This window comes from Cydia splendana, chromosome 15 (genome assembly GCF_910591565.1).
Source record: "Cydia splendana chromosome 15, ilCydSple1.2, whole genome shotgun sequence".
In the NCBI taxonomy this organism is placed as follows: domain Eukaryota; kingdom Metazoa; phylum Arthropoda; class Insecta; order Lepidoptera; family Tortricidae; genus Cydia; species Cydia splendana.
This window is the reverse complement of record NC_085974.1, coordinates 15,844,390-15,856,358: the sequence shown is the minus strand read 5'-3', so window position 1 is coordinate 15,856,358 and position 11,969 is coordinate 15,844,390. Positions and strand designations below refer to the sequence as shown.

General features: G+C 39.2%; 2 protein-coding genes across 2 annotated transcripts; one reads left to right on the top strand and one right to left on the bottom strand.

Moving 5' to 3' along the window:
* Positions 1 to 2,115: 2,115 nt before the first annotated feature.
* LOC134797722 (glyoxylate reductase/hydroxypyruvate reductase) lies at positions 2,116 to 4,518 on the top strand. The gene is made up of 3 exons (XM_063770073.1): positions 2,116 to 2,551; positions 3,072 to 3,333; positions 3,717 to 4,518. The coding sequence occupies exons 1-3, from the start codon at positions 2,406 to 2,408 to the stop codon at positions 4,359 to 4,361; spliced, it is 1,053 nt and encodes a 350-aa protein (XP_063626143.1). The 5' UTR covers positions 2,116 to 2,405; the 3' UTR covers positions 4,362 to 4,518.
* Positions 4,519 to 4,839: 321 nt separating this feature from the next.
* On the bottom strand, positions 4,840 to 5,928 carry LOC134797723 (thioredoxin domain-containing protein 15). Its single transcript, XM_063770074.1, has 2 exons — positions 5,803 to 5,928; positions 4,840 to 5,720 (listed from the first exon to the last, which is right to left on the bottom strand). Exons 1-2 carry the CDS (start codon positions 5,852 to 5,854, stop codon positions 4,873 to 4,875), a joined length of 900 nt encoding a protein of 299 aa, XP_063626144.1. The 5' UTR covers positions 5,855 to 5,928; the 3' UTR covers positions 4,840 to 4,872.
* Positions 5,929 to 11,969: the final 6,041 nt, after the last annotated feature.

Sequence of the window (11,969 nt, the reverse complement as noted above, 5' to 3'; positions counted from 1 at the left end):
GATTATGACGGCAGAATAACACTTGCACTGCGTGGGCTATCAAAAACGCTGCAGATTTTTCTTGGTCTAACTCTATCTATCCTGTTTGAGACGGGCGTAGATAACGTGTTCACTATTCGACAATCTATGCATTCTTGTGGTGGTGGAAATAGAAATAGAAATAGAGGTAGAGGTAGAAGTAGAGATAGAAATAGAAATAATTTTATTCGTGAGCACACACACAAAATAAAAACTTATACAGAGAAACATAAAAAAGAAAAAGTGCCACGAAATGGTCTCACCTCAGCATGTTGCTGGCGGCTGCTAGCAGATAGCTGATGCTGAACCCTGGCTGTACCTAGTGGAGCTCGGGTTTAATACAACATAAGCACACGCTGTTTTGGTCATCGGACTCGTCTCGATGAGCACTTAGGAGAGTAGTACCCAAGATAGAGCTGATGCTGAACCCTGGCTGTACCTAAAGGAACTCAGGTTTGGTGCAACATAGGCACGCGCTGTTTTGGACATCCGATTCGTCATGATGATCACATGGTAGAGCATTACCCAAGATAGCTGATGCTGAACCCTGGTAGTACCTATTGGAACTCAGGTTTGGTGCAACATAGACAAACGCTGTTATGGTCATCTCTCTTCGCGTCAAACTGCTGTCAAGAAAATTTCATATCTTGCAGCAAATGGGCCGCTGCCGATCAAGACTCGAGTGACGATAACGGCGATATGGCTACCACTTCTCATTCGGATTTGCCGTGTAATAATTTTCTTGTACTTTGAACATTAACATATCCTGCTTATTAATCGAAAAATGAAATATTGTACCTATACTTATGCGCCACGGCGACAATTATTCAAACTTCGATACGCTTGTGGAAATTTTGCAATTTGTTTGTTCACATGCGTTATGTCCAGGATACTTATGTTAATCTAAGAATAAAATAATTATCATTCAACGTTGTAGTTTTATTTTGTAACTTTTTCCTTATCCAGACTTTCTCGTCGCTCAGCGACAATATTTTTTCGAATTCCGTAGATTCATTTCCAATGTGCTCGATAGTCGTGTGAGGCACGAAATCTGTGAATTTTTGGAACTTATGTACGAAATATAATTTGATATTTACCACTAGCTTTTCGGTGAAGGAAAACATCGTGAGGAAACCTGCATACATTTGTGAAGAAATTCAAATGTGTATGTGAAGTCCCCAATCCGCATTGGGCTAGCGTGGGGACTATAAGCCCGAGCCCTCTCGCGCATGAGAGGAGGCCTGTGCCCAGCGGTGGGACGTATATAGGCTGAATTATTATATTATTATATAAATAAATGAAAATATTTACGTATCGAAATCACCTGTAGACTCTCCGAGGGTGGTTACAATTCAGTAACGTAATACTGTTTCTGAGTTCCAGTCGTCGGCTTTTCGGCTAAAGGCCCCATCGCACGGCAGCTTTTTCAACGCGCGTTAAAAAAGCGTTTGAAAGACACAAATGGATAACCATGTATGTATTCACACGACAGCGGTGGTCGACTTTAAGCCTTGGTCGTTAAATCGAATTTAGAGTGCGGACAGATTCAAGCGCTTTTTTAACGCGCGTTGAAAAAGCTGTCGTGCTAATGGAGGCAAAAGACACGACACGCATACATATAAGATGGTCAAGCAAATCTTGTCAGTAGAAAAAGGCGCGAAATTCAAATTTTCTATGAGACGATGTCCCTTCGCGCCTACATTTTTCAAATTTGCCGCCTTTTTCTACTGACAAGATCTGCTTGAACAACTATAGCTGATCAAGCAAATCTTGTCAGTAGAAAAAGGCGGCAAATTTTAAAAATGTAGGCGCGCATATCGTCTCACAGAAAATTTGAATTTCGTGCCTTTTTCTACTGACAAGATTTGCGTGACCATCTTTAGTTATAGAAGACCCTAGCACTCGGAGTAAATCTAGCAAGATGATTTTATGCAAGGCCAACTTATTTCTCGCCTTCAAAAAATGTGCCGAGCGAATATAATATTGCACTTTCTGAACGAAAACAAAACGTCACTGTCAAGTGTCAAAGTCTTGTTTATATTTTTTTTGACGTTTTCCTTGTGATTTTGCTCAAGGTCATAAAACTAACTAGGATTGTTTTATTAAGTTTTATCGTTTATCATATTCTTTTATGTAAACATAAATTCAGAACAGTAACTGATCATGAGCGCTTTGTCATTCATAAAGTCAACCAAGGGCAAAGTGATACTAGCGACTGTCGTTGCTCTGCACATTACAATTTACGTGGCGAAACCTTCGTTTTTCAAGAGCGAAACCGAGAAAAAAACAATTGCCGAACCGCCCAAGTACTTGCCGGGACAGTGAGTGGCCTTGAGGCTCTTTAACACAAAGCCTAAACGCGGAAATTAATCCGTAACCAATCGTAAATGTTTTGTAACAGATTGTCTGTCGTGAGTAGTTTAGTTCGGCACAGCGTTGTGATAACTCCGAGAAACATGAGCACAGGCAGGCCCCTCGTGTATGTGACGCGGTCGGATATGCCGCAAGGCGGCTTGGATCTGCTGAGAAAAGAGTAAGCATTTTTTAATATTTAAAAATAATTTTATTTTCTAATTTGTTGCCCAGTGTTTAGGCTGTTAAAAAATTAGGTAATTTTTCCATATCCTATAATATTAATGCTTTTAAGTACACACTTTAAAAGTACTACAATTTTATTTAACATCAATGTGTTCACTCAATTATCACTTTTAAGAAATACGGCTATTATTTTTACTTTATTTACAAGACAGTGTATGATGTTTTACACCAAAGGAATTTGATTTATCAACAATATCATGATCTCTATGTTTATATTCTTTTGTTAGTTTTACAAATAATAACAACCACTGACATGCTTAATGTAAATATATAATGCAGAAACTATGTAAAGAATAATAATATTCAGCCTGTATAGACCCTACTGCTGGATACAGGTAGACTCACCAGAAAATTGCAGTAGATCAGTCTGTGTAGATGTGCCTCGGCTTAAATTATAATAAATAAAAGCTTATAAAATTCAATTCTAATCTGATGCTATTACTGAACCATTTCAGATGTGATGTAAGGATTTGGGAGAAGCCTTCACAAGTCCCCCGCAATGAGCTCTTAAAAGGCGTTGTTGGTGCCAGTGGCATCTTCTGTGCCCTCACCGAGAAGATTGACAAGGAGCTATTAGATGCAGCCGGGCCTCAGCTGAAGGTGGTGGGCACTATATCAGTGGGGCATGACCACATAGACCTGGCTGAATGCAGGAAAAGGAGCATCAGGATTGGGTATACTCCGGATGTGCTCACTGATGCCACAGCGGAATTAACTGTAAGTACCCATTGATTTTATGCACTAATGATCTAAACAAGAAGAAATTAATGGAGTTTCTCAGTATAAAAAAAACCGGACAAGTACGAGTAGGACTCGCCCACCGAGGGTTCTCTGTACTTTTTAGTATTTGTTGTTATAGCGGCAACAGAAATACATCATCTGTGAAAATTTCAACTGTACAGCCTGGTGTCAGATGGATGAACGGACAGCGGAGTCTTAGTAATAGGGTCCCGTTTTACCCTTTGGGTAGAGAACCTTAAAAATGAGATTATTATTTAAAAAAAAATTTATAAGGATTTTTTAAGAATTTTATTTACGAAATGTGTCTAGCCTTAGGTAGCATTTCGTGCAAATGATAAAACTTCATTATAATTTTACAGCTTGCACTACTGTTGGCCACGTCACGTCGCATCCCCGAAGCCATCCACGAGGCCCGCACTGGCGGCTGGGCGGCCTCGGGCGCGTGGGCGCCCGTGTGGCTCACGGGCCCCGGCCTCGCCAACGCCACGGTCGGCATCGTGGGCTTCGGCCGCATCGGCCAGGCCGTCGCCCGCCGCGTCAAGGCCTTCGGCACCGCGCAGATACTCTACACCAGCCGCACTGATAACCCTCAAGCGAAAGAAACCGGCGCTATAAGAGCAGATTTTGACGACATTTTAAAGAAAAGCGACTTTATTATTTGCTGTACTGCTTTAGTCCCCGAAACTAAGGAAATGTTTAACAAGGCTGCTTTTGAGAAAATGAAGCAGACTGCTGTTTTTGTAAACACAAGCAGAGGTGGCACTGTAGACCAGAATGCATTGATTGAAGCATTGCAAAACAACACTATCTGGGGAGCAGGGCTAGATGTGACGACACCAGAACCCCTCCCATTAGACAGTCTGTTGTTCAAGCTGAAGAACTGTGTGGTGTTACCGCACATTGGCAGTGCTACTGTTGAGACGAGGAATGTAATGAGTGAGTTGACTGCAAGGAATATTCTAGCAGCTTTAGCTGGCGGTGAGATGCCCGCTGAAATAAAGTAATACTTGTAAAGTATTGATTATAGTGCAATTTTACTGCTTGTTGCAAGCCCAACTGCTTTTTATTTAATTTATCACACAACATGCTTTTCAGTCTTTGCATAAGCTACATATGCTCCCATATAAATATGTACAGAATACAATAAAAAATGTTAATTTATGTTATTAATTTTATTTTCATGGCCCTATCAACACACGGAAATCGTACTATTATTGTACCAGAAAAACCACTAGTTAACATACCTAACCCATGTGTCAGTGTTTCCCATCTGGATGAGTCTAGCAAAAAATTTTGAATTGGTTATTGGGTGTTTTGGTTCTATTGGTTACAGAAAATTGATGCTTTGTTTGATGAGGTAGCAACATTTTAATATTAAAATATAAGTACTCTGCTGAATTTTTCTCTTTTTCTCCCTCATTTTGAACATCAAGGTATTCAGTAATTTAATAATTAATTTAAATAATACATCACAATCAACATAAAAAATCAACATTTATTCCACTTAAACATAAACTAATCATTATGCTCATGTTGAGCCTCCGATTCCCGCCAATTATTTTGCACCATCTCCACAATCATGCGCCACCATTTTGACTGCATGAAGTAATACACTGAGCATATTATGATAAACAACCATGACAGGACTAAGAAGTAATCAGTTTCCTTCTCAACTACACTTGATACAGGCCCCTGGAAGTCTTTAGACGTGACCAACAGGACTTGCGGATGCTGCCCCGTTATAGCATGAACAAATTTACTGAAAGAATGAATGTTGTACTCGGTCCCGTTGAATTTTCCAACTGGTCGGCCATTGTGGAACATTTTTAATGTAGGAACACCAACAATACCATATTGCGCATTGATTCCATGATATCTCAATGCATCTAAAGCTACCATTTTCACATTTGGATATGACCGAGCTAGAGCATTGAAATGTGGTGCGGCATGAGCACTAAATGGACAAGCTCTAGCATAGAATAAGACTAAAACGCAATCCGCTTCAATATCGCGACTGGTAATATCAGGTTTGACTTGCAAAATCTTGGATAAACTGCTACCATTTATAATTTCGACTATTGGCTCAATTTCTGGGTTTTGCTCATCATATGTTATGTCTTTGCACTTTACAAGCTTCCTCGTCTCGTTGGCTATCTGTGTTTTGTTCTCTGCGGTCACATTAGCGGATGTAACATGGTTGTAAATGTTGATTAGCGTTTTGTCGACATCAGAAACGACGTTCGACAAAAGTGACTCGGATTCGTCGACATTCGGTACATCTGGTTCAAATTCTTCGAAATCTGGATCTTTAGTTACCTCCGCCTCTTCCTCCACGTCAATTTGCGTTGAAACGGCCACTGAACCTGTTAAATTTAACAAAAGTTAAGTTAGTTGGCTACCGGATCCTAGATTCGATAATTAGGAGACATGCGTCGAAACACTTACCTAATATAATGAATACTGTAAAATACAGTGTTCTTTTTCTATAAAATATCATTGTTAACTAAGTATTTTTCCTAATAACAGTGCTTAAAAATGTTAATCATTGATTGATGTTTACCTATTATTTCACTGACAATACATGGACATACTGACATTGACATCTAGCCTAAATGTCATACAGCGTTTCGTTGTTACTGTGGGATTATTAGAATCAAAATTTGGAAGTAATTCATAACAAATTATAATTATAGATGGTCAAGCAAATCTTGTCAGTAGAAAAAGGCGCGAAATTCAAATTTTTTATGAGACAGTATCCCTTCGCGCCTACTTTTTTCAAATTTGCCGCCTTTTTTTACTGACAAGATCTGCTTGACCAACTATAAATGAATTGTTTTAAAAATCACTTAAACTTAAAAGCAATAAAAGAACTCACAACGAAATAAGAAATAGAATTATTTTGTTATGAAATAATCAAACACTAAACTTTTCTTAAGCCCTTTCTTAAGGCCCCGTTCGCACGGCAGCTTTTTCAACGCGCGTTAAAAAAGCGTTTGAATGACGCAAATGGATAACCATGTATGTATTCACACGAAGGCGGTTTTTAAGCGCGGCGCTTTTTTATCGAGCACTGTTCGATTTTCGGCGTTGAGCGTTGGCGTCAAATTGAATAGAGCATACGGATCTCCGTGTATCTGTTCTCACAAGCGTTAAAAAAGCGCCGGCGCTGCTGTCAGTTGGCTGTCAAGTGTCAATTTTTGGTGTCAATCGTCAAGATTATTATTAGTTTCACCTTAAAAATGTCAACTTATGCTTACAAATTCCTGAAATATTCAAGCTATATTCAAATAACACGTCGTAATAGCAAATAAAGTATGGCTTTGCTGAGATGCGTACGTGACAGTACGACTCACAAGTGATTTTTAAGCGTTCGTATGAACACAAATATTGGAAACGGTAAAAAAGCGCCAACGTCGGGTTTTAACGCAACGCTTTTTAAGCTGTCGTGCGAATGGGGCCTAAGGCTTAACACCACTTGGTCCAAAACAACCAGTTTCTTTTGTATAGATATGTAGATTAGTTGGTAGAGAAAAACGTTAACATTCCCTGATGGGTCACGACCTCCCAATCTCCACCATTGGGTAACAAAAGGAGGAGGAGAAGCTTGGACTGTTTCAACTGAACTGAATTATTTACTATTATAGTTTATTAAGATACCATTCCAAACGAATTAATAAAGTGTAATATTACCATACTACCGACCCGCCACGGCTTCGCACGGGTTAACAAATTATAAGCCCCTCCACACTCGTGGCGCGAAGCCGCGATTCGCGCACGAGTGTGGAGGGGTCTATACACCTAAACCTTCCTCAAGAATCACTCTGTCTATTGATAGGTGGAAACCGCATGAAAATCCGTTCAGTAGTTTTTGAGTTTATCGCGAACAATACAAACCATAGAAGGTAGGATCGTATAGAAGTGGTATACGCATGCCTCCGTGAGGGACTAAACATACACAATGCGACACTATGATTGGTCGAATTTATTTGTTGCCCACCATAATCCATACTAAAAAAATGGTGGGGAACAAAAAATATGTGAGACTGTGACAAGGACAAACAATAATAGCGCTTTCGCTGCTACTCCTACTGAAAGATACATAAGACTATCCCGTTCTGTCAGTTACCCCTACCTACCACTCATGCCCAATCCAGTTTAATACTAGATTCATGATACAAACACACAAACAGACAGACGCGGCGGGGGGCTTTGTTTTATAAGGTGTAGTGATTTATTAAAATAACGCACGAACTCCTAAACTTATAAACTCTAAAACAGTTTGTGTAAGTCAAAAAGTTTAGGTATACTCTTGACCTTAGAGGATATAACCAACGGAGACGCCATGTCTATAATTTTCGGTACAAAATAGTCTGCCGTTTTTTGCGGGGGAGGGGCACATCAAATGTATACGTAAAGTAAACATAGCCATGTCAGATAAACGTCGGTACATACATGTGGTTGACAGTAGTTGATCATTGGGCGCCTATTTTCGACAGAGGGGAACGCCTGTTAATGACCACTCCGTTTGGTTATATTCTCTAAGCTCTTGACATTTTGCAATTCAGATTCGAGTTATCTGACTCATTTGTTTTAGATTAACTGCCATGCGAGTGAATCAGTGTTATTTGTAAGATATGACGACGCAATCGGAGCTTTGTATTAGCAAATGCATTACGGCCTCGCGACCAGCGAAGCGATCACGCCAGGAGTCTTATTCTGAATGACTATTGAGAAGGTAGATTGTACTTCCACATCCACATGTCCTCACGCTAATTACGTTAAGAGCCAACGGGAGTGGTCATTTCTCCATACAAACGTACTCCTCGTTTTCCTCCGTGGTTTTTGAAGCTAGAGCAATGATTTTTTCAACACAGATTAATATTGTCAATATCTGTGTCGGACCGTTTTGCTTTTTTTGATATTTTTGTTTTTTAAGGCGCTAGAGCCCTTCAAAAATGGCCAAAATGGCCTAATTGACTATGCCGCAATGAGAGGCGTGGTATTCAAAACAGATATCAATTAGCCAAAAAAGCAAAACGGTCCGACACAGATAATTTCACAATCATTTAGATTTCCAAATTTGGTTACGATTGGTTAAGTTTTGGAGGAGGAAATAGAGGAGTACTTACGAAACCTCGATTTTTGAGATTTTTACGCAGGATTTTTCGCCTTGTCCTTATCGCACTACTTTTAGGTGCCGCTTCCGTTAGCGAGACGAATATATTTACCTAAAATATTTAAAACTCAGCTCCTGTTTCGTCTTAACAACGCTAACCTAAACATAATGCGCGAATATGTATAGCCTTACATTTTTATGATTTTTTTTACCTGGCTTCTATCAGGGGGTCGATTTTTGAGTTTCGATCGCTCGATTTTTCGTTCTTACTTCATAGATTTATAAGTCATAGATTCCTAGTTCGTGTTCGTACACCCCCAGTGAAGCCATTTCAAGTGCGACGTCACGTCACACTCGCATCATCGTATTCGAACTTCGAGCAACACGGAAGGGAGGCGGCATTCGCACTATTTCCCCTCTGCCGAGGTACAAGATTAGCGCGTCAATCTAATCTAGCGCGGGTAATAAAACTAGTTGCACTTGGATTTTTCACTAGACCGAGTCCAGACGCGCGCGTGAACACTGCTGCACAAAAATGCCTGTTTGCTCGGTTTTTTGTTATAAAAAGAGGTTGGGGACATCAAATTTACAAAAAGAAAGTGTTACATTTCACATGTAATATTTTTTTTACATATCATACGTTTAATTACATTCAAACACAATTATTATATTTTAGTCTCATGTAATTGTTGGATTTATCGATTTTGCTCGCTCAGTACAAATTGCGGATCGGTCGAGCGACAAATCCGACTTCTCATCTCTCAGAATACAATAACATACTTCAACGAAAATGTGTTAGTGTGCGTGTTGTGACACTTGTCACTCGTCCGTACACAAAAAGAGATCGAGGTTTGCAAGATTTGTCTTTGACGTGTGTCATTTTGTATGTATTTGTGTCGTCATTACAGATTGTATTTTGTATGTAAGTGTGTGAGAAGTGCGACTGTGTGCACCTTTCCCCCCGCGAAAAATGGCAGAAATATTTGTACGGTGAGATATCGCTTGGGCCCCTCCCTTCCGATGTGTCGGAAGCCGGTGTTGCTCGAAGTATTCGAACGGCCCTCGCAGTACTCAAGAGTCAAATCGGTTTGTGTACACCTCCCGTTTAAAAATCAAAAACTACAGGAAAGATGGTTGTTTGTACAGTGAATGGGTGTCACATCACAACACATCATATAATAAAAACAAACCGCTTGATATTACATTTCACGCGTAAGTATCGAGTTTAATGTGATATTTTTACATAATCGTAAATACAAAAATCCAAATTTTCGTCAGCCGCCATTTCTTCTAAATGTTGCCATTGTAGTGAATATTTTTTCCTCCAAATGGGACATGACGTCTACATTCTAAAATAAATACGCTCCATTAAATTTCATTGTATAATTATAGAAAATTATAATTAAGTTAATTATTTAGGTAAGTATTTACTTTTTTCTTATTTTTATTTTGTGTCATGTTCGTTTCAGTTTTCTGACTGATCTACTTCTGTCTGCGAGATGGAAGGAAAAAAATAGACTAAATCGGAATGACGCAATATGGAAACATTGGAAACGGACTAAACACAGTCGAATATGCTCTGTCCTATTTATATTTATTCTTATTATTTTATGCACATTTGTTAAATAAATAAAAATAGTAAAAACTTATCAGCTATTTATTTAATCCTTATTTCACAAAGTACAGAAATGCAACAAATCCCAAAATAAACAAAAAGCTTTTGCTACAAAATCGAATCTACACACTTCCAAATTATTAATAACCAAGTGTGATGTTGTTAAAATTCCCCTACTTTGAGAGAAGTAAATGAATACGGGCAACATATTTTGTATATATGTGTGTGTTTGCTGAGCGTAAAACACGAGCGTTCCACGCACACATCGATCGTGTTTCGGCTTCACCATGGTCTAATAAAACATGGTCTTCCATTCCCAGAGTGACACGCGATTACGTCACAATAACATTGCCACTTTATTTCAACATAACATGTTACATGGGTACATTATACCTATGGTTAATAAGTTAAAATATTTCTTTATAATTTTATAATTTTCATTTATATGTATTTTAGCTTAAATTTTACAATAACACGTCATTTTTAATTACTCGTAAGCAATATCTTCCGATTCACGAAAGAAATTTCAGACTTTCGGGTAATTCTGTTTATACTACTGGCAACACAGGATAGCGCTGTGGACATTTGACAATTCGGATCTAGATAACTTCATGCCCTGACCGTCATCCTTGTCGAACGCGTGTTAATTGTTATTTCCTTCTCGCTCAGTGTCAGCAGTCGCAGTGTTTTCCAAACTTTTCACGTCGTAAGCTTGGTAATTAATGTGTAACTGTGAATTAGTTTTTTAAACGTTTGTCTTGTATAGATAAATAAAGTTTAATTTAATACATTAGATTTGTTTTATTTTACTATGTTTCTACATAAATAACTTAAAATTAATGCCGTTAAAATAATTTTCACCGTTGGTTAAAATTCTCCCACATTTCAAAGTTTGAGAACCTGTACATGCATGATGACGTAGGCGCGTGTCAGTTAGGTCATACGCGAATCTCGGAATGGAGTACCAGGCAGGCAGTTATTATACCATGGGCTTCACTTTTGGCAGGTTAGCCGTATGGAGACTATCAGTCTATGCGTTATTAGTTTAAGTCTTACTTTAATACTATCTCCACCACTATATGCACATTAATTCTACAATTGAAAACGAGTGGTCAATTACCACTAGGTTCCCGATTTCTATCGCTCGATGTGTCGGAAGCCGGTGTTGCTCGAAGATCGCTCGTATTTCAAAAAATAGCATTTCGCCATTTTCCACAGAGATTTTCGAGTAACGAAATCGAGTGCTCGAAATTCAAAAATCGGCACCCAGATCGCAATGGTGCCAATGATTATTTACACAATTATACAAACAGAACCAAATAATTTAACGGATTTTTTATTTTATCCTGTCTTAATGGACATTTTTACCTCCGCCCTACCCTACGTTTACGAATCTAATCTACATAGTGGAGGTAAGTAATCGCCCGTAGCGTCGCTACTTTCTATAATTACTGAATCGTTCGCACTCTTATCGGGAAAGATACGGTTTGCGGGCCACGGCAGACCAAGCCGTCATAGCACTTGCGTGTTGCAGATGTCCATGGGTGATTGGGTGACGGTAATCGTTTACCATCAGGATCAGGTGATTCCTCTGCTCGTTTATCTCCTATATCATAAAAAAAGTTTAACTCATGAAAGTTGTAGGGTACACTAGTCTTCGGGAAGCCAGTCTTCATCAGAATAAACCCTCGGGCCAAGCGCACTGCCAAACGAAAGCTTTAGCCCATCGATACGTGAATATATTTTGAAATGCATGACGCGGCGATGAGATTCGCGTCGCCTCTAATTTTGGCTGGACCGGTATAGGCGTGTCTTCAAGATTCGTAAAGGGCTCTATAGACAGGGCAACAAGTCGCATACGATTACCGATGCATTGTGGCA